Source organism: Ostrinia nubilalis, chromosome 1 (assembly GCF_963855985.1).
Source record: "Ostrinia nubilalis chromosome 1, ilOstNubi1.1, whole genome shotgun sequence".
Classification (NCBI taxonomy): Eukaryota; Metazoa; Arthropoda; class Insecta; order Lepidoptera; family Crambidae; genus Ostrinia; species Ostrinia nubilalis.
Window position 1 is genome coordinate 8,847,235 of NC_087088.1, and position 23,290 is coordinate 8,870,524.

Consider the following 23,290-nt stretch of genomic DNA (forward strand, 5'->3'; position numbering starts at 1 on the left):
CTCGTAACAATTTATTCAATTACTTACAGACAGAATTGCAGTGGAAAGGGCCAATTGAGTGAAGTGGTGAAAACTTGTATTCCTGCATTGCCTAAAAGTAATCGATATTACACGATACAGTTCTTAAAACATTTAAAGTAGGTAGATGACCTCATTCAATCATTACAATACTGACCAACAAATACTAAAAGTAGGTTTGCCTTTATCGGAGTAGGTAAGTGAGTAAACTGTACGGTTTTGGCGGAAGGAAAGTGGACATTCGATACCTTGTTTTTTCATCGTTTTTGGGGTCTGAGGCAACTTGAGCACGTAATTGAGACTTACGTCCTCATTTCGGTGGTAATGAAATATTTGCGTGACTCATTTTATAAAGCGGCTGGTGGTTATAAATCAATTAAGTTGTTGTAGAGTCACTAATTGTGTTGTGTTTCACAAATCATTGTTGTTGATTATTTCAAGAATGGTAACATAGATTTGTATCAATTTTATAAATACATAGCGGGCATGTTTCTTAGTATACAGGTGCGCGGGCGTGCCGGACTCACCGTTAGTAATGATCGATTCACAACGGGTATGCCGGCTAATAAGCATAACAAGGCAATCTATACACGATAAGATAAATCGGCTGAATGTCGATGCCACCAGACAACCAGTCTGAGCGATGAATTTCCTTATAAATCATACGTACTCATCTCTTGCGTGTAAACTAATCATCGCCTTTGATGCACCTCTGTATTATAACTACTATTTAATCAATAAACCTATGTGATGGATTTATAACCTAATAACACCATCAATTATAACATTTTACCTGTTTAACTACAAACTTTTCAAGTGATGAGGTAGGTACAAATGACGGCACGTCATACTAAACACTGTAGGATCTTACTTATGTATGAAATGTAGAGTCCGAGCACGTCCGAGTCGTCTGCGACTTCTGCGAGTCACTTACAAGTGAACGACATTTTCTTAGTGAAGAAGTTAATAACAATATTGGGCGAAGTTTGACCCACATTAAAAATGCGTGTCTTCTCAAGCATAGAGTTGTTTATAGTAGCAAAAGTCATTTGTATTCCTTTAGCGATATCGTAACAAAAAGCGCGTCGATCGCGATCAATTTGACAAATTGATTAATCTGCTAATTGAAAGGCATTATTTACCCTTGATTGCGACTAGAAAGTGTTGCTTTCTACTGGTGGCAACAATAATCCGCACTTCACGTTTATTTTGAAGTCTTCATCGCGCTCCAGTCGGCACGGCTAGTGAGTCTTTTGTCATTTTACGACTCTATCCAAAGACAAACAATGATTAATCGCTTTCGAAAGCGAATCTAAACTATGTTTTGATCTATAAATAGAATATTCATGCAGAGCTATTAATGAATAGAGAACTATGTACTAAGTTCAATTTTACAGTGAGTTAAGCGTCTTCGCCTGCCCTGGATGGATTTATAATGTTACTCTACTCATTGATGTAAGAAAATGCAGTAAGAAGACACTAAATTAAGAACTTAGTCACTTGAATTTTTGTCAATTTGCGGCATACTTACGGAAAGCTTTTTACCTTCTGTGCTAGGCGTAACTGTGTTACGGCATGGTAAGAATCTCACCCTACAAATACCAACAGTAACTGTAAATGACATAAAGTCTCTTTTGCAATATTAAGACTACATCTCAGACCCGGTAGCATTATTTGAGGATTGAAAATATTTTAAAAGAGTTCTTATTTAATTACCGAGCCAATAATAAAAATGCTCGAGACTGCCAAGCCGTGCAGTTAATTGGGTACGTATGTGGCACACCCACCTATAATTTGCAAGAATTTTCTATTTCACGCAACTGTAATATAAAAATCGATTAGGAAATACACATACAGAAGTTATTTTAAACACGTGGGTTGTTAAAATAAATACATTTTCAGTTACGTACTTCCTAAAAAATAAAGATTTTTAAACATAAGTAAGTAGGTGTTTGACAAAATCACTAAGCCAGTGGTTCTTAACCTTTAAGTCATGAGGGACCATTTTACCAAATTTCTGTCTTGTCAGGGACATAATCGGTCAAAACCAGTTTGACTGCAAAAATCAGTTAAAAGTGGTTTGACCAAGGTGTGCAAGTGCACATCGCGGACCACTTGGAATGTCTCCAGGGACCACCAGTGGTCCGCGGACCACCGGTTAAGAACCACTGCACTAAGCAATTGAAAAAATCCGAAAGCATTAAATTGTTTATCCTACAGCAAGATTCAATTTCACATAATTAAATTAATCACCAAAAATAACTAATTAATCAGTCAATAATTTTGACATCCTTAATTTGAATTTACGAGTTTAATCGCCGCGATCATTTAAATACTACCCATAGGTAAGTAAAGTAATTTATAAACAGAATAACAGCTAATCGTTCTCAGAAATGCAAAACGTATGACTTGCATGTGATATAAATGGCTTACATATGTAAAAGTTATAATTATACACCGTTGTCTATTTTCACCTTGCCTTTTGTGTTGTTCTCCACTCGCGCATGCAATATTTCGCTCAAGTCAGCACTTTGCGGGCTTGAATTCCTAAGTAGAGAATACAGCGAGCGGCCGTCTGCCCCCGCGACCCTGGGCTGCATTAGCGCCTCCACTAATGCTATGAAAGGATTGCATCGCCACGTAAGGTTTCCGTTTACCAACATATTGAATCAAGCTTGTAAGTCCATTGTCTTACACACCATAAGCATATTTGCCTAAAACCCAGCCATATCTAATAATAGCTACGCGAATAAAAATCGAAAGCGCACGCAAGGTGAACTTTTACTCTTCAAACTCACAAAAAATATCGGCCGGAATCCGAACGTCTCGAATCACAACAAATATTGGCGGCTTCTTAACGCTTTCGCCATTTCTCTCGTATTATAAGTGTAAAATTGATTACTGACACCATAAAAGAAATGATGGTTCACCAATGGTCTCGCTATCTAAGTTATTACCGGTGATTCTTTAAATTGCCTATTGGTGCTCAGCGCTGAAGGTTGGCTCACCGCGAGAGAATAGCGCCTATTACTTGCTTTATGCGTCATTAAATTAACACTTTGCAGTCGTGTTCCTCATCTACATTGTCTTATTCTAATTACCAGTCACAGCATGACCTTGAAAAGAGATTCAACACATGCTATATCAAATTTAATTATGTGTGCATAAAATAAAAATACAACCGGAAACATTAAAGAACACAATGCACCTACTTACAATCCTGGGAAAACATTTGCATGACAACCATGTGAAAGAAACCCCGCTTGAAACACTTTGAGCTACGAAGATCTTTTAAAGCTACTTGAAATTCCTTTATTTATCTTTCATCGCTACTATAATTAAAAGTCATGGACTAGATTTGACCAAGATTGAGAGTAAATTGTTATTGTTAACTCGCAGGAACGGAGAAAGACAATAGCTTAATGTACGTGCAGCAGTGCACACGTAATGAGACTGGCTGGGTTACAATGTTGCTAATTTCCTATTTATTTAGTCACACATAATACTTGGCTTCTAACATTTCACATGTCCGCGAATTCGATGACGAGGAAATATTGAATGACTCATGGACGCTCCGATAAACAAGATTAATTCTACCAAATCCGGTCCCCGTTTACTGTTAGAATCGTCAATATCTAATATTTGCACGATGCAAAAATTAATCTGATGATTCATTGCAATTTGAGAATCGATACTTTTTATGTAGTAATGGATTGGGTATTAATTTAAATGGTAATCTCGTCCAATACACCTGTAAATTAAGTGGTTATAAATTACGAACCAAAGTAGCGGCTTACTCTATCAACCGTGAAGTGGATTCCGAGGAGAACATGTAAATGGTGTTTAACTAAATTTACTCTGAATATGTAAACGGTGTATAATTTTGTCATTCTTTAATTATAGCGATGTTAATGTTTCAATGTTTGTGAGCCGTTGAGACAGTTATTAGAGGTGATCTGTGCTGGTGGCGTGACAAAGTAAACAGTGAAAGTGTCGTGTCGTCTTTCCGTCCGTCGATCACGGAGACTGAGACGTGTTTTTTCTGGAAAATATTGAAACATGACGTTGTATTGTGTGCGCTAATTGCGCATGACGTCGGTAATGATGGATTAAGTTCAATGCCTCAGTGGCTTCGACCTCGACGTTTTTAGAGCCGATTGCAGCATTGTTGATTAATTAGGCAAAAACTTACAACGCTCCAGAGATGTTCAAAGCTTGTTATAATAACCCTAGCTGTTAAGATGCGTGTGATGAATAGCGATATATTTTGTTACCACGGGTTGCTAAATTATAGGATTATCTCGTCGATTTTCTGTACAATAGAAATAGAAAAGTTGCAATGTTATAGATATTATCTGTGGTTATAGTATTTCTTACACGATTCAGATTTCTCAAACTTAGGTACCCGTAGGTAGTAAGAAAGTAGTATAAAATCTGAGAAAAACAACTCTGCAAATAACATATTGAAAAATACATAATTTTGTGTAACCATCAATCATTTATCATAATGCCACAATAAAAATGCCATAATTTGACCTACTCCATAACGCAAATGCTATGAATCGTGATTATTTCCTATTGACATTTTCTAGCGAGTCATTCCGACTGCTCCGGCGGCGCAAAGCCGTAGTTCAAATATTGGCAAATGGCTCTATTACTGCTGCTCTGACACCAATTTGACATCGTCTTTGTGAAGAGGGCAATGTAAGCTGTGGGTGGATATTGCATCACGAGTTCTAACTGAATGTTACACTATGGTAACCCACACTTACCAGTACATATCTCAACTGACACTTATGGCAACTTACGAGTAGGTATTTGCTCTCAATTAAATTTTCTGAAACACTAATATAACTTATTCGAAAGTTACTTACTTTAATATTGTACCTGCCATTTTACTCGTCACATAATTTATTCGAATGGTTAAATAAAGATGTTATCTCTGACGTAGCGAGATGCGTGAATTAAAACGTTTAATAAGTCATTAACATTAATTGTTGTTGAGAAAAATAGTTTCATTTATGGCTTCGCTGGATAATTTACAGACTAGAAAAGTTATCTTGCACGTAACATACTATACTTTATTCCAGATATTAACTTTATTATAGTATAAATAATTGATTCATTCTTTCCCAGAACATAAACGAATTAAAAATCCACATTTAAGTATTTTCATAGTTGCTTTTATCTAAGTAATTTATATTATTTACTTTGTATAATAACAATGTACGATAAGAATATGCTTATTCTCACGCTGCTTTTCTATTGTTTCAAATTAATCTCAAGGAAGGGACATCCTTACTTTATTTAATTTAAGTTATATAAATAAATACCCTTGTTATGATTACAAGTACGTACAGAGTAATGATACATTTTCAAGCATTAGCGACGATGCTACTTATCATTACGAAAATATTTCACACTTCATCCATCCGTTAAGCACATCGTCGATTTTCCAATCGCAATGCGCGCGCGATGGAACATTATTATTAATAAATACAGTAAGTACCTTTCCTTTTCCGACATCGTTGACCAGGAAGATGTTACGGCGCATACAAATATGCACACTCCATAGATAATATTCACTTGCGTCAATTCAATAAAATTATAAAATATGGGCGAGTGAGTATGCGTCCTCTTCCGTGCGTACTGGCCACTCAGAAAATTACTGTTTCGTTAGTTCAACTTCCTAACAGTCGATTGTGTTTTGTTATTGTAAAATTTTACTGTTCTGAAAGTGTATTCTAGTAATAATTATTTAATTCATTACGGTTCCGTTATATTTTTAGTTTTTTTCGTAACACAGAGTTTTGAACGTTCCGCAATTTTTTGTAATCCTTCACATCTGTGTTGTTACTTGAACTGGAAATCACAACCACGTTTTGTTTGAATATATCGATTTTTGGTGTACGATACACCACAACGTATAAAAATTATGTTATTATGTAAGTAACTAAACGAAGGCACCTTTATTTTCATAAATGTTTGAGCCTATAAGTGCTATAAGTAGCTACATAGAGAAAGGTTATGAGAAGTAAAACAAAGTTTCCTATACCTCTATGTAGAGCTTGTAAATGACATACATTTTGTTATTGTTGTAGATGCGAGATCAATGCGAAGCGTGAGCCATGCGCAGCGACATGGCTTACCGCGGGCTGTCGCAGCACGTGGAGCTGGACAGGGCCGCCGACCCCCGCGACCGGTTCAACCTGCAGGAGCTCATCGGCGAGGGCACCTATGGAGAGGTGTACTGCGCGCGCGACAAGAAGACTGGCAGACGGGTCGCAGTCAAGGTGCGTCTTGTTGCTATTTGTTTTCATTACTATCTATTGCTGAATATGTGGAGTTGGACAGGGCCGACGACCCTCACCTAATTGTTAACGAGATGGTTTGTTGTGAACTAGCTGGTGGAACTGGATAGTTTCTGTCATCCTAGCAACCACTTCAATCTACAGAAGGTTATTGGTGAGAATACAAACGACGCACGGGAAAAAAGATAGTGGGAGACGCGTCATCGTCTAGTTTTTCTACGATTAGTTTCGTTTGTTGTGTCAGAAGCTCATTTACTCCTTTGTCGATTGTAGAAAAACCTATAAAAGGTTATCGGCGAGGGCACCTAGGAGGTCGTACAAGATGAAATGATCGGGAGATGTGTCGTTGTTATTGTTGCAGTCAATCTTGCTTACGTCATTCTCCTAAGGCTGAGTTGCACTACCTAACTTTGACTGTAACTATAACGATAACCGGTGTCTTTTGTATGGAGTTTGAGAGATTTTTGACGTTTGTCAAAGTTAAAGTAAGATGGTGCAACCCAGCCTAAAGCGAGATATTGGAAATGAGCGACAGTCAAATAGACTACACGACATTTTGGATTGGTCCGGCTGTGACTATTTGGCGATGTCTATTTCATAAAGATGAGAAGAGTAGAAGTCGTGACTCTGTCTAAGCACATAAAAAGGTGCAATTTAATAAGCATACTGAATTAATTATAGGAACAATAAAATTATGAGGTGGGCATTATTATTCAACAGTTGGAAGATTAAAGTGATTTAGTTCTGTGCTGACGTTAAGGCGATTTATTAAAGAGATTAGAAAAACAAAAGCAATGTTAGCTATTTGCGCTGCATCTAATTATATCTCTACATATAATGCATGATTCATGTGTTATCCTTAAAGGGGAAGATCTCCGTGAATAAAGGCAATTAATCAAACTGTTTTATGCACCGTACCGCAATCAACTGTAACAACGCATATTCACGCAAGAAGATCCAGTTGATTATCAACGCTTCAATTACAGTTTTTATATTGTAGCACATATAATTCATATAAAATTATGTTATGCAGATATTATGCAATTTCAAAGCTATTTTCAGAAAATTCTTACTTGTATCTTTTTTATATAAAGTGCTCCATGTAGCAGTTATCACAAACGATGATAGATATTAACATAAATATGGATGAATGTAGATAAAACTTTAGTTGCCGGCAAGAAAATTTGCGATATAATTAATGCACGATAATAAATAAAACTAATTAATATCACCAAAAAAGTGTTGTTGAATTTAAATTAGATCTGCAGGTAAATAATAGGTCAAAGTATTTTTATGGCGTGTATTGTTAGTACGACTTTTAATTGATTGCGTAGATGTTATCTCAAAACGCTGTATTCGTGCCAAGGCCGCAAAAACAATACACGGTTTGTTCGGTTAGCCTCTCGCTTTACATTAGGTGGCAATGTATGTAACATAATACCACTAGGTTATCTAATATTGAATGATATTTCAAAATACTCATTTCCTATTTCAGATATTGGAGAACATAACGGAAAATATTGAGGAGATTGAAGAGGAATTTTTAGTTTTCCGTGATCTGTCCAGTCATCCCAATATTCCTGAGTTCTTTGGTCTGTTCCTCAAACGTGGCCTATCAGCTGATGACGACCAAATATGGTTCGTTATGGAAGTAAGTTCATACAATCTCCGTAATATTAATGCTAAACTTATTTTAATGGTTTCTTAACGCTGCAAATCTTTCAGCTGTGTACTGGTGGTTCAGTGACTGACCTATGTGCTGGATTGAGGGCTCGTGGCAGCAGTCTTACGGAGCCTCAGCTGGCCTACGTCCTACGTGGGACCGTACGTGCCCTCACGCATCTCCATGCTCACCGGTGCATGCACCGTGACGTCAAAGGTCACAACATACTTCTCACCGAAGATGGCGAAGTGAAACTGGTCGACTTCGGAGTGTCCTCGCATCTGGCAGCCACAGCTGCGAGAAGAAATACGTCAGTAGGCACCCCCTATTGGATGGCTCCAGAAGTATGTTTTATCTACTTAATAAGGAAATCACAACATTGACAGGATACAAAGTGAAATTATATTTACCTACTCTTTTAATTTTAGGTCATCGCATGCGAACAGCAATTGGATCAGTCGTATGACTGCAGATGCGATGTGTGGTCAGTTGGTATTACAGCCATTGAGTTGGCAGAAGGAGAACCTCCACTATCGGGATTACATCCAATGAGAGCCCTCTTTCAAATTCCGAGAAATCCTCCACCATCTTTATCCCATCCAGATTTGTTCTCGCCACAGCTCGTAGATTTCATTGCTGACTGTCTCATCAAGGACATGAATCAAAGACCCTTTGCAAGAGAACTCCTTGAACATCCATTGCTATTAGCAGTTAGTGCTTTCGAAGATAAGGTAATTTTTTTCAAAAATTATATAATTTTTCAGAAATTATATTTCATCTCGTTGAATAGTTCATTCAAGGTATGCGATAATGCTTATCACAGTGCAAGTAACGGTCATAAAGATAACAATAATGGCCTTTAATCGCTTGACGAAACTTATTTTTGATAATAGCACTCTATCACGATGTAACTATCTAAATGATTCACTTACTTAGTATGAATTCTCAAAAAGATAACTCGAGTACCTATGAAAGATAGAAGAGACAGGCACTTATTTATCTCTCGAAATGATTTCAGATCCGCAAAGAGCTCCAAGCTGAAATAAAACGGCAAAGAGCCGAGGGCCGCAGCTGTCGAGCACCAGATGCCACTACTAAAAGAGGGAAACTCAAATCTCACCGAAAAGCGAAACCAGAGAAAATGTATACCGATGACTTAGCTACTCTAGAAGTTTTAACAGAAGACGCTATTGTGGAGCAACTCCAAAAGAGATACAATCAGAATCAAATATACACGTATATTGGAGACATTTTGGTCGCGGTCAACCCTTTCACTGATATCGGAATCTACACGACGAAGGTAAATAATACTTCGGTAAGTCTTTTAGATCGGCGTTGAGAGAAAGTTGCCGACCTTTACTAACTATTGACTTTGGAATAAACCTGTAGTCGTTTTGAGTTGACCTTTAGTAGTTTAGCACCTACATAATATTATGCATGCTTACTACGTTAACAATACTCTCTAAGCAATAATTATGTATTAGTGTCAGTCAAAAGTATTTTGCGAACCAAAATCGTCTTAAGTATAAAGTTAAAGGTAGGTACTTTCATAAAATGTTAAATATTTCAGTCTCGAACGTAGTTTTTGAAAAACAATTACTACTTAACACACATCATAAATCAGAGTGAGAGTCGCACTTTACAATAATAGAAAGTAATTTGTCAGGAGTTAGCTACTCAAAGACAGCAACATGCTACGGTTCGGTGATACAGGAATTTTCAAGAATTGTGCCACTTTCCTTACAGAAATAACCTTTATTAAAGATTTATTGGTTACTAGCTTTCCGCCCGCGGCTTCGCCCGCGTGGAATTTTGTCTGTCACAGAAAAACTTTATCGCGCGCGTCCCTGTTTCAAAAACCGGGATAAAAACTATCCTATGTTCTTTCCCGGGACTCAAACTATCTCTATGCCAAATTTCATCAAAATCGGTTGCGAGGTTTAAGCGGGAAAGCGTAACAGACAGACAGACAGACAGACAGACAGACAGACAGACAGACAGACAGACAGAGTTACTTTCGCATTTATAATATTAGTTGGGATTTTATTAATTTTGAAATTACAGTTTTACTTTTCCGACAATATTAATAATTTTACAATCATACATCACTGAACATACAAAAATAATCCTATTTAGTACCTACGGGTAGTAAACAATATGTCATTTCTTCAGAAAAATGACCTTCAGATTATTGTGACTTACTTCGTATTTTTTTTACAGAGTCAACAAATATACCAGGGTCGGTGCCGGTCGGACAACCCACCCCATATTTACGCGGTGGCCGACGCCGCTCACCAGGCGCTCATGCATCAGAAGCAGCATCAGGCCATAGTCATCTCGGGCGAGAGCGGTGCTGGCAAAACCGAGTCGGCCAACCTTTTGCTGAAGCAACTTGTATTCTTATCGAAGGTACACATAGATCACACTTTACCTGTAAATAAATCAAATCAACATTAGTATGTTAAAATTATTAACATCGTTCAATTAATTAGAGCTCCCTGAAGATTTTATAAGTACCAACTTAAATACAAGTAAAATAGTGCGCTCAAGCAGAACCGCGGCGAAACGTGAGCAGTATTTACAAAGCAAAATATGTTTTAAGGATACTCCACCCAATTATTTCATTGTATAAATTGCATTCACATCAAAATAAATGGATGAATCTTTTATAGGTAACTAAGCAAATTGTTACTTTTATTCGTTAAGATCATTGTAGCAGCGCTTATTGATGGATTAATTTTATTGTTAAAACAACTGACATACAATTTATTTTCATTGATTCTTTCTTTAGCTCAACAAAAGAAATGTAATTAGCTGAATTATTGCTCAGATGCATTGTGTTTTTAATTGTAGAGACGTTTGTGTAACAAATAAACGTAACATCCATTATCCTGTAGCATAGTAGGTACTCGTGCATCGCAATAATGATGATGTCATATTCACTAACGACGTGTTTTTGCCAACAAAGTTATCTCGGGATCGTCGCGAAAATGGACATTGACATTGAACTACTAATGGTCGTTCGTAATAATGACCGTGGTCGAAATAAATACCAGTTTCAGGACTAGTAGGTACTTGTCTAATATTATTTTGTGATATGATATTCTTTTAACTTCTATTTCACCTTATTGTTGTCACATTTGATTAAGCATTGTGTGTCATATTTCAATTCCTGGTCAGGTTAAATTACGATTTGGAATTTTTCCATCCGGCTGGACGTAATGCAAGAGCTATCTGGGTACGAAAAACACTGTTCAGTATTCGTTATTTACTACTTTGATATTTATTTATTCTTTAACGCCATACAGGTATTATTGGAACATAAGACGAACTTAAAGCCATAAGGAATTCTCTGCCAGTTAACCTTCGGGTTAAACATTTATTCTTGCAGATACCCAAATAAAACAAAATCTTGTTTACAGACACAAAGTGGCAATGTAGAAGAAAAGATTCTCCAAGTGAATCCGATCATGGAGGCTTTCGGCAACGCCCGAACAGGGATCAACGCGAACAGTTCCCGCTTCGGGAAGTACCTGGACATGTCCATGATGAGGGTCGGCAGGATCTCCGGGGCGAGGATATCCGTGTACCTTCTGGAACAGTCGAGAGTGGTGCATCAGGCTTTGTGAGTTTAACTCCTCAATACGAGCTGTTACATAATACCTATATTTTATGATCTGCTAGCTTAGTATATCCTGCCAGTATTCAGTACTTATAATTAACTAGTAATATAAAATGTAGTTAGATAATGTATTCGTTACTTCTGGTAGGCGAAATTAATGTTTGGTAGAGCACTAAAAGGATTTAATAAAGCTGATGTAGAGCTTTAACGCTCTCTCCCAAATTACACCATCTGTTGAGCCACAATCGAACTGAGTACTTTGTGGTTCGCACTCGCCTTTGCCTTGCTATCTATAGAATTAAGAAAATAATAAACCCAGATTCCGGCAGATGGATGTGACGTAAATAAAAGGGTGTCCAGATACTGTTAATGCAACCAAAACATCGAAATTCTAATGGTAAAGTATGCATTAAATGTGGGAACTGAAACGTCGATTCAGTAATTAAGGACTTTCTTGTAAGAAAGCAGTTTGTTATATTAAATACAATCATGTAACTGTATTTATAAATCTGTTTTAATAATTAATATAAATTATTTACTTATTCGTTCTCGGAAAAAAGCTGATTTCTACTTTAAATAAATACAATCTTTACAACGAAAGCTTCGAGTACTTTTCCGATTCTAAAACAAGTTTACTGCAATAAATCCAAGATTTGTAGAAATAAACATCCCGCTTTTAAAAAGTTTAGGTTAGTACCTTAGAACGAAGTGAAACTTTACACCAGTCATAAGTATCATTATTTAACGTAGGTAGGGTAGACCGGGGACAATAGTACCATTTTTTGGAAATTGTTCAATATTGAGAAATCTAATGAAATATAACTTATTCTGTTAGGATGCTGTAAAAACTAGACTCTTAAGCTACAAATTTAAGCATGCAGAGTTGAACTATTCTTTCGAATACTTAATGAAAAACCAATTTGAACTGAACGATGTCTCATGTTACAATTGACCCCTACAACGGGTCAATTGTACCAATAATATATGAGGCAATAAAAGTAGTTATGTTTATCTAATCATCACCTTTATTGGTATTCTGTACTCTTAATCTCCTACAATCATCAGTATTTATTAATTGAGATCGAAAATATTTAGGAACAAGTATGAAAAATCAACACTTAAGTTTAAAAACAAAACAATAACTTTTCTTCCATAAAAACGAAAAAACTAACTGTTTCTACATAATATGCCATCTATTTGGCTCGGATATTGCTTCTGAAACAACAATAAGCATAATAACAATGATAGAAATATCAAAACTGAAAAATCTATTTTTGTATGAGGGTACAATTGACCCCTGGTACAATTGACCCTGATTATTTATATCTACTTCTGCTTCGACCTTTCAAGATTTTTTCATAAGCCTGTTCATGAAGGAATAGATCCGTTGATCCGCGATCCGTACTTTTGACTCTACGCCGAGGCATCTAAAACAAAACGTTCAAATACTTAGTTACTTACTGAATTAAGCTAAAATGTACATATTCAGAAGGGTTTAATGCCTGGTAGGTATGCCTAAAATTGTAAAAATAATAAGCACGTGAATGTTTTATAATAACTTATTTTATTATAACCAATTTAAAATATTATGTAGTAAGATATAAAATAAGGTTCCGGGGGTTAATTGTACCACGGGGTTGATTGTACCGCTACAATTGACCCCATGGAGACTGGTACAATTGTTCCAAGTAGGTAGTCAAGAGAACTTCACCTAAAATTCAGTCATTTTCACAGTGAATGCCAATTATTCGCTGTCGATACAAAGTTTAGAGCCTGGATAAACTATTGACAACAATACCTTGTAACAAATATCATATTAGGCAACTTATGGGCTCATATATTTGACGTAAAAACTTACTGCGGCTGGGCAAAAAACAAAAATCCTTCCTGTACATCTTCGTTACTCAGCGCAAGCGCCGCCGACTGGTGAGCGGATGGAAACACAAAAAGCGCATATTCTGACGCTATGCACACAACCTAACGTCGCTTGTATGAAGAAATATCGCCGATGGTACTATTGACCCGTGGTACTATTGTACCCGGTCTACCCTACCTATAGGGACGAATTAAACTTACAGGGGTGAAAGCAACTTCCACGTGTTCTACTACCTATACGACGGGCTGGAGAGCGAGGGTCGCTGGAGGAAGTTCTACCTGGATGAGCAGCTCAAGTCCCGGCACCGGTACCTGCAGCCGTTGTCTGTGGTCCACCGCGAGCACAACGTGCATCGGTGGAGGCAGCTCAATCAGGCTTTCAAGGTAGGAAAAAACGTAGAATATCCCCTTAGAATCTTATTTTAATTCATCCATGAAACTAACTTTTTGTAAGATCTGTAGCTTCATACAATGCATCATTTCGTAATAGATATTTATGATTGGTACAACCGCCAACATCTACCGGTGTTTACTTTTTGATTACGTTCGCCTCGTGAAGTAATGAAGCGAAAACAATATGAAATCGAAATCGAATACTACATCGACTAACTGTACTGGTGAAATTAACCTGTAAAAATCATTATTTAGCAGACAAAAATAAACAGGTTCGGCGATTTTTATATCAGGTCGTTGGATTCCAAGAAGAAGAGGTACAAATAATATACAAAATGCTGGCAGCTATTTTGCATCTCGGCGATATCGAATTCGGGGAAATGGCTGGCGAAGACAACGCAGACAACAGAGCTACTATTATCGACACAGCGCCACTTCACAGAGGTAAAATACAGTTATATTTTTAATCAATAAAAGATATTATGTTACGAGTGAAAGATCTTTAATTTATAACAAGCCAGTATAATATTATTGTAAAAATAAATGTTATAATTAATTTCTATTAACACGTAGATTTTGACCAATTTTTATTCGTTGTTAGCATCATGTCTCCTCGGCGTGGAGACTGCAGACCTCCGGGAATGCCTCACGAGCAGCAGCGTGGTGGCCAGGGGAGAGACCATAGCCAGGCACAGTTCGCCCACCGAAGCTGCCGTGGCAAGGGACGCGACCGCTAGGGGACTCTACGCGAGAGCCTTTGACAGGATCGTAGAGAGAATCAACGCTTTACTCTGCCAGAACAGACCACACAGGTAAAAAACTGAGCAACCTAGAAAATAGAGACATTACGAGAAAATTGTTAGAAAAATCTTCATGTGATTTCATACTTGAACTTGTGGTTTTTTCAGCAATGAACAACTATCCATAGGGATACTTGACATCTTTGGATTCGAAAATTTCACTAAAAATTCATTCGAGCAGCTCTGTATTAACGTTGCAAACGAGCAAATACAGTACTACTTCAACCAGCACATCTTCACTTGGGAGCAGCAAGAGTACATGGCCGAAGGGGTTCCCGTGGACCTGGTGGAGTTCTCAGACAACAGGCCTGTGCTGGACATGCTCCTGTCTAGACCTATGGGACTGCTAGCTCTGCTGGACGAAGAAAGCAGATTCCCGCGGGCATCAGACAGAACTCTCATCGGTAAGATAAAACAAAATGGAAATTATATTTATGTTAATTACTTAAAACTATAAAGCAAACGTTAACCTAGTATAAGAACCTAACTACAAGAACATGGAATAGGAATTCTTGAATTTTTCAGTTCGTTAACCACTAGCACACCTAGACTCGTTATAAATGTAAATCATATACTTAAACAAGGTGTCTCTGCGTGGTACAGTTTTAATTTGCACATTTTAATCTTGATAATTTTGTTAACGTTATTGCAACATTTACTTGAATAATATACCGAATTGCATTCTACGAATTGAAACATTACAATAAAATGCATGCAATATTTTTTTGCAGAAAAGTTTCACAACAATGTAAAGAGTAAATATTACGTCCGGCCGAAGTCTGATGCAATATGTTTTGCTGTGCATCACTTTGCGGGCCGCGTGGTTTACCAGGCTGACGGTTTCTTGGAGAAGAACAGGAACTTCTTACCACCAGAAGTGGTCCAGTTGATGAGGCAGAGCCAGTATGACATAATCAGATTCCTGTTTCAGTGCCCTATTACTAAGACTGGGAATTTATATTCACCTCTTCAAGGAGATATTGATTCTAGAACTTTAGAAAGTCCTGTCTACGGAGATTCTCGGGTAAATGCATAATATACATTATTTCCACTCATACCTACTTATTTCATCCTACTAATAACTACCTACTCAATTCACAATATAATTTAGGCACTTACTAAAGATTAAATCAATAGAAAGTGAAATTTAATTTATAATTACATACCTAGTGCGTAATTAAGTATTTCATTTTTTGTTATAATTACATACCTTAGCTATATTAATTGTCTATTAAAATTAGTTTTTGTAAAATACTGTTTCCAGGATCGATTTAACAGTCGAGGTCTTGCTTCGCAATCCCGTGCCCAGCAAACCGTGGCCACTTACTTCCGATATTCGTTGATGGAACTGCTCCAAAAGATGGTCAGTGGAACCCCTCAATTTGTCCGCTGCTTGAAACCAAACGACTCCCGATCGCCGAAACATTTCGACTCCGCAAAGATATTAAAGCAACTTAGGTATACTGGGGTGCTGGAAACAATTAGAATAAGGCAAAATGGATTCTCCCATCGTCTTCCATTTGAAGAGTTTTTGAAAAGGTGGGTGTTTTTAGCAACTAATTTAGTATCTACCTCATATTCTACGAAGCTTCTTTATATTATCTTTGACTTTTAAAACATTTCCTTGCAGGTATGGATTCTTAGCGTATAGCTATGACGAAGAAGTGAAACCAAATCGTGATACGTGTCGTATCCTACTCATGAGACTTAAAATGGATGGATGGGCTCTTGGTAAATCGAAGGTCTTCCTCAAGTATTACCACGTTGAAGTACTGGCTAGAATTTATGAGGAACAGGTAAAACTAAACATTTTGAATTCTACTCTTTATAATAAACATCCGAGCAGGTCCATAAATCCTACCTAACTGGTCTAATAATACATTTTTAGATAAGAAAAGTGGTGCTAGTGCAAGCAAGCGCCCGCGGCTGGCTCGCGCGCCGCTACTTCCAGCGGCTGAAGGCGCAGATGGCCATCTCGGTGCTGACGCTGCAGCGGCACGTGCGCGGCTGGCTCACCAGGAAGCGCCTGCAGGAGCGGCAGCGGCAGCTGGCCAGGGAGTTCCAGCGGGAGCAGGAGAGCCAGAGGAGACATCAAAAGCCTGGTACGTCTTATGTTACAGCGATATGAGTTCACCAGGAATCTTCAGCAACAAGAGTTCTAATGGGAACAGGGGAATCAGATATTTTCACCGACACTGTAGAGGTAGCTTACGGGTATTTTGTGCAGAAGTGACATACAACTAAAAAGTCAATAGATACCAGTTATCTGCATTTTGAATCTCCGAACACTGTCTTATATAAAAATCCATGCATAACAATATGTAAATGCAAAAAACTGTCACACAGGTGTACCAAACAAAAACAAGGCCATGATGAAAGCGAAGGCGCTGCGGCGCATGACGTCAGACGACAGCGACAGCAACGAGATCATGTCCGGCAACAAGGAGAACATCGACACCGCGCGCGCTGCCGTCGTCATACAGAGCCGTAAGTGCAATCCCTTGTAACAAAATATAAGTACTTGTACTTAGTTTAAGTTAAGTGATACAAGTCGGTGTAAGAAACTTTTTTGCCGATGTCGAAGCTTTAGCGAAAGGTAAATAAAGTTGCAGAGTTTTTTAGGTTTGCCTCATGATAAAGTTGGTGCGTCTAATTCACAAGATTTGTAACGAATCCACTTAAAATTGAGTTTCTCGAAACTGAACACGAAAAATTGCCAGTATTTATTTAAAAATTACACTGCAAATAAGGTAGACTTAATGCCAGTCGGCATTCTCCTCCAGTGAGTTCAGGGTAGGTTAATTTTAATACTGCATATCGGTAAATTTAATTAAAAAGTAAAAAACTGTGGGAGCTTTTTGTGACGATGCCTCGTTATTCACTATCTGTTGTATTTTGTGACTTTGTAGCCAAAATAAAGTTAGAAAATAGTATTTTTCCCATTTCAGAGAACGTACCTAAATTTTAAACAATACATTGGTATTAATGATTACTTTAACCACCAGATTTCCGCGGCTACACGGCCCGGCGCAAGTGGGCAAAAGGGCGGGCGCCTCCGCCGCCGCCGCAGCACGCGCCGCCGCCCACGCCGCAGCAGCTCATGCAGCAGTACTCGGTGCAGGAGCGCGCCGCACAGCTGCAGACCTTCGCTGACCGGGTACGTTACTTTCTTAAGCTGGGTTGCACCATCTTACATTAACTTAACAAACGTCAAATATCTGTCAAACTCATATAAAAATACCGGTTAGTTAATAGTTATGGTTAAAATTAGGTGGTATAACTCAACCTTAGACTGATACAATATACACGATACAGTCTCCAGCCCAATTCCTTCATCCAAAAACATAACTCTCCTTCGGGTAAATATGACAACGAATTCTCGTTGTATCGAGCACCGTGACAGGTGGTCGGGGAGCTCTTGTTTCATAGAGAATATGGAAAGGGCTTGTACCAGTAGCTTCTTCAACCTGGTACACTATGTATAAGTACCTTATAACGTATGCTCGTAATTTCGTTAAAAGTTACCAATTTCAAACACCAATTAGCCATCCCTAAACCCAGCAAAACTTGTAGGTAATTTATTACAAATGCGAATACACCAACGACTAAACGTAAATGACGCTAATGAATGCTTTAAAATTGTTCCAGGTCCACGACAAGAACCAAGAGGTCCACAAGAACCTGAGGCGGAACAAGCCGGGTATCCGTCTGCACGACGTGCAGCGGCCGCCGGACGAGTACCGGCCGCCGCCCGGGTTCACGCTCGTGCCCGCCATCGTGCGCGGCCAGCCTTCGCAGCTGGAGCAGGACGCAAGCAGACTATCCAGGTAATGACCTGATGATTGTCAGGTATTGTGGCAACGATTGCCTGATACGATTAAGGGTCCATTTGTGGCTTACGTTCTATTGACAAGCAATAGGTCAACCCAATTAGGTAAATTCATATTATTATTTTCTGTATCGGATTTCTATTATCCAGACTATACATTGAGTGAATCTTTAGATAGATATAGATAGAAATACTTTATTGTAATACCACAAAATAGACACATTCGAAATAAGGGGGCGTCCATTAATTACGGGCGACGTTTAGGGGGGGTGCGGGGGTCAAGAAAAACCTCACTAAATCTCACGTAGGGGAGAGGGGGGGTCGCGACAAATATCACGTAATTTTTTTCAGCAAGAAAAAGGGTCAAATTTCTAGAAAACTGGGCTTTTTAAATTAAAAAAATAAATATATACCTATCTTAAGATGATAATGATAAATTATTCATTTTTTTATTCTAAACCGTTTAAAGTTAAACAATAAAGATATTAGAAAACTGTATTTTTAATATTAAATCTTAATCGAAGCATAGATAATAATCCATTTACATAGCAAATATGTATTTTAAGAAATCTCACGTGAGATTGTGGGGAGGGGGAGGGGGTCCGGAAAAATCTCACCAAATCTCACCAAGGGGGATGGGGGGTTGAAAAATTGCAAAAATTGTCTCACGTAATTAATGGACGCCCCCTAACAGATCGAAACGGCATAATTCAGACAATTCAGGCAGTTTTATCGCTAGGTTTTAGATTCTCAACCTAAAATGAATCCCCCTGTATCAAAAAGTGGTTGTGTTAAGCATTACATAAGACAGTTCCTTGAGACTATAAAGTTACAAGACAATATGATACTCGTATACGAATACGAGCAAACAAAAAGTCACACCACTTCAAAAATGTATAGCTGTCCAACCATGCCCATCCCTGCCTTCAGTTACTAAAAGGCAAATTGAATAGTTAATCAGCTATCAAATCTCATGCCGGCTGCCGTAATTGCTTAATCAAGAATTCACCAACCAATCACAAAGGCTAACATGATATTCCACGGGTTAATTTACCCACTTATCAGAAAATTCCTAACATTTACAAGCGAATTATTCGTTAAGTAAATTTTAGGAAGTTATGTAGGTTCATTAGGGCAAACGGCCCACAATTTTTTTTCGGTTGTTTCGTATCTCTTGTTATGAATAGATTTTATATTAATGCAATCGTTTTTTTTTTCTTCACTTTGTTATGCTTTCGTTACGGATCTGCCACCAGTCCCTCGCCAGAATTTCTGGAGAGCCCAGCGAGACCTTGGGATCAGCCATTGCTGAGTAAGAAAGACTTTGAGATCAAACCCACAAGGTCTGTTTTGTTATAAGTCGAAAATTGTTTTGTAGCTTGTTACCTACCCTAATTAATGAAGTAGTGCTATCTGGATTGTAGTACGACTTTTTGATGCTAGAGTCTTCAATAAAGAAGTATGTCACGTTTGCATTGTACTAAGCTCGGGAATTAGATATCAAAATGTTTGGAAGAACTGTATACATACATATGTACCTATATTACGCACTAAGCCAATGTGGCCAATAGTTTTATCACCATGGATATTAAAATAATATATGCTAAAAGCTTAAAGTACTTAACATAACGGATTTAAGTGAGAGAACTCCCTCATCACAGGATATTACTCTAAAACATTATATTCCGCTATAATTCTGTCCTTCTAATCCTGCGGTCAGCGTTGCGGTTTTAAATCCCGAAAGGGACACTAATATCACTGTACCTGAGGTTTAACTATTTAATGGTATAATCTGTTAATGACATTGTAAGTTATAATAATACTTCGCTTACGTCCGTATTCACAAACCACTATGAGACCTCATAGTAAATGTGGTCTCATAGTGCGCGTGGACGCACAGGGTGTCACATGAACCAATCACAGAGCTCTATTCAACGCTGTGTATTCGATTTGCTGCTTCACATAAGCAAGCATCGTTTGTGAATACGGGCGTTAGTTTTGTGCTAGTTTGTGGAAATAAGTGTAGACTTATAACACTCCCTTTTCCTCCGAAACGAGGTTTTATAAGTTCCACTGTGTGTGTGGTTACCATTACGTGTGTAGCTCATAAACAGATGGACGGATTTAAATGCGGTTTTTAGTCAAAGTATTTAAACATCAAAATTACCTTTCCAGATACCAAGCCCACAGCAATGAGCACTGCGAGGACCGGCACCTGCAGCCCAACCAGAACTGGCAGAACCTGCCGTGCAGCCGCCAGTGCGGCGGGCTAGTCAGGTACTCCCCCCAGCACGAGTTCGCGCGATTCTGGCCGTGATACTAACCTCTTTCTCTGACGCATGCCTCGCCGGGTGTAGGAGCAACGGGTATGGAGTAGGATGGCTGCTAACGTAGTTGTGGTTCACATCTGTAAAAATGTCTCATTAGTTTTTGCATGTCGTAGCTCTGTACTGTTCTTAGGAAGTTATGTAGATGACGAAACTGACTTTTAACAAAATGCTAAAGATCATTAAGATAATATTTACAATTGCGTCTGATACTTTAGATGCTAAATTATTTACTTGTGTAGAAGTCTAACAATTAAATGAAGAAATCACCCATGAATTCAATGGTACATACGATATTAACATCTTGTACTTTACAGCAACAAGATAAACGAGCTCGTAAAGAACGCCCAAAAGTCTGAGGCGCCGCCGCGACCGGTCTACAACCAGGCGCACGATCCCGAATCAGATTTCCGTAAGATCCTGCGCAACTCGCCCGAGATCCTCGCCACCCCTATCTTCAGTTCGGACGACGACTACACGGAGGGGCCGTTCCGCTTCAAGCAGCTTCTGAGGCCCACTCTCGGCCCGACTGAGAGCCTCCGCAAGAGGAAAGTGCGGAACTCCCCCGGACAAAGCCCGTGGATGTCCGATAGCTCGCAAGACAGCACTAGCTCCAAACAGCCTCTGTATAACAAACGCCGCCCACAAATCAGTATGGGAGTGTATTATAATTAGCCACTTGAATTGTTTTATCAACCGACCAATCAATAAAAATGGTAGAGATGGTTGGTCATAGAATGTTTGGTATTTTATAGTAAGTACCTATAAAACAATTATTTATTGTTGAATCAATTTCTTGACACCTAAATGTGAATAACTGTTTACTTTTAAATAAATCCAATAAATAATACGAGGAGCTTTAAAAGTTCAAAAAGCTCTAGAATTTCAGCAACAATATACATTGTTTTTGCAACCGTGGTTCTATTGTTTCCGTCCACGCATAATTTATTGGAATACGCATTCAGATAAATGGCATACGAATATTAATTTATCATATCCACGTCCGCTCATCTGCTAATTAATTACGTATGCGGATGCGTACGTCTATCATCCTATTTATTCACTCGTGGATTTGCAATTCAATGAGCAGTCACGACTCGTGAACTATGACCAGTCAACTGCGTTTGAATAATTACATCGTCTAGTTTATGTAGTTTAACTCTATCCCTAAATACTATATTAACATAGTCAATCAAGTTTTAGAAAAATAATATATTACTCGTATTGATAAGTATAAAGGTTGAATAATATTATTTTGTAATTTATGTAACATAATGATATTTGAAATAGACCACCAATAATGTAATATTTAGCAATATGTTCTGTCATACGTAATTCTTCGTAATACAATTACCAAAGCTTTAGTAAATAGTTTACTTTGTAAGTTACTTATTTTGTGGCCACATACCTACTAAATATATTTTATTTCTGTTCACTGTTCTAACTCCTCGACATACATTATGTATCAGTATTATAGGTTTTGTATAGTTTTTGTTAAACTTTTAAAATTTGTATAGGTAGGTACAATGTGTAGATAAAATATCTGAAGAAAATAGATCTCAGGCTGAAGTAGGCAGAGTAGGTTTCATGGAATTTGATAATGCCATTAAATGTAATGGAATTGGATCATTGACAACTTTTGTGATAATGTGCCAATGATTAATAATAAGTTTACTAGTTATCTGTTTGAGAGTTTAAACTAATAAATAAATTGTGCATTCATAGAACATTTTATTTCAACCCTTATCCTATTCCTGTGATTTCTTTTAGATGATTATAGGTTACTTAATAAACCTTAACCTAGAAAGTCATCGACCATTATGATCGTTATAAACCTAGTAATATAATAGCAAATGTCTACTCTCGTAGATGCTAATATTTGAGTGAAATAAACTTTTTGAAATAAAACAATCCGGTAAAAATCCAGTTTCACATGAAACAATCTTGATTCTCGGAATGGAGAAAGCTAAAGTAAAAAATATGAGTATACAATTGGCGCTAGCAATGAAAACAAAGTAAAACACGCCAACCTGTAGTTTTAAAAGCCCACAGGAGTACACGATAACCTAAACACGCAATCTGATGTTTACGGCGGGCGGGCGGCGCGCGGGGCGGGCGGGGGCGCCACGTGACGGGCGCGCGCCGCCCAATGGCCGCCCGCCGCCGGCTGCGCGCGCACACGCGCAGTCGCGTCTGCGCCAGCCATGGCGGCCGCCGGCCTGCCCGACGTCGACTTCGCGCGAATCAAAACACACTCCATCGAGAGAACCCTGCTCCCTCTCATCAAGCAGGTATGCTACCCGTGCATGCATCACCGTCGAAGACCCCGGGCGACCTGCACCCCACCACGCGGCCCCGGCGCCTGTGACGTCTCATCGTAACACCACCTGATTGCGTCGACACTGGCCTCTGACGTCGCGCCACTATAACATCGGCTTTACGCGGATAATCT

General features: G+C 38.3%; 1 protein-coding gene across 5 annotated transcripts in view; it reads left to right on the plus strand.

Annotated features, from left to right (window-relative positions):
• LOC135088607 (myosin-IIIb-like) overlaps positions 1–22,565 on the plus strand; it is a 36,378-nt gene extending 13,813 nt beyond the window's left edge. For 2 of the 5 annotated variants that reach the window (XM_063983517.1, XM_063983526.1), the window contains exons 2-22: positions 6,120–6,311; positions 7,825–7,980; positions 8,055–8,336; positions 8,421–8,723; positions 9,011–9,307; positions 10,213–10,401; positions 11,415–11,617; positions 13,693–13,873; positions 14,176–14,326; positions 14,484–14,694; positions 14,791–15,086; positions 15,414–15,706; positions 15,947–16,221; positions 16,313–16,478; positions 16,571–16,784; positions 17,029–17,169; positions 17,688–17,839; positions 18,331–18,509; positions 19,768–19,854; positions 20,687–20,788; positions 21,156–22,565. In XM_063983517.1, the coding sequence (XP_063839587.1) occupies positions 6,147–6,311; positions 7,825–7,980; positions 8,055–8,336; positions 8,421–8,723; positions 9,011–9,307; positions 10,213–10,401; positions 11,415–11,617; positions 13,693–13,873; positions 14,176–14,326; positions 14,484–14,694; positions 14,791–15,086; positions 15,414–15,706; positions 15,947–16,221; positions 16,313–16,478; positions 16,571–16,784; positions 17,029–17,169; positions 17,688–17,839; positions 18,331–18,509; positions 19,768–19,854; positions 20,687–20,788; positions 21,156–21,513 (4,401 nt within the window). In that variant the 5' untranslated portion in view covers positions 6,120–6,146 and the 3' untranslated portion in view covers positions 21,514–22,565. Of the gene's footprint in view, positions 1–6,119; positions 6,312–7,824; positions 7,981–8,054; positions 8,337–8,420; positions 8,724–9,010; positions 9,308–10,212; positions 10,402–11,414; positions 11,618–13,692; positions 13,874–14,175; positions 14,327–14,483; positions 14,695–14,790; positions 15,087–15,413; positions 15,707–15,946; positions 16,222–16,312; positions 16,479–16,570; positions 16,785–17,028; positions 17,170–17,687; positions 17,840–18,330; positions 18,510–19,767; positions 19,855–20,686; positions 20,878–21,155 lie in introns of all 5 variants that reach the window. The other 3 variants (XM_063983533.1, XM_063983550.1, XM_063983542.1) reach the window with 3 other exon arrangements.
• Positions 22,566–23,290: the final 725 nt, after the last annotated feature.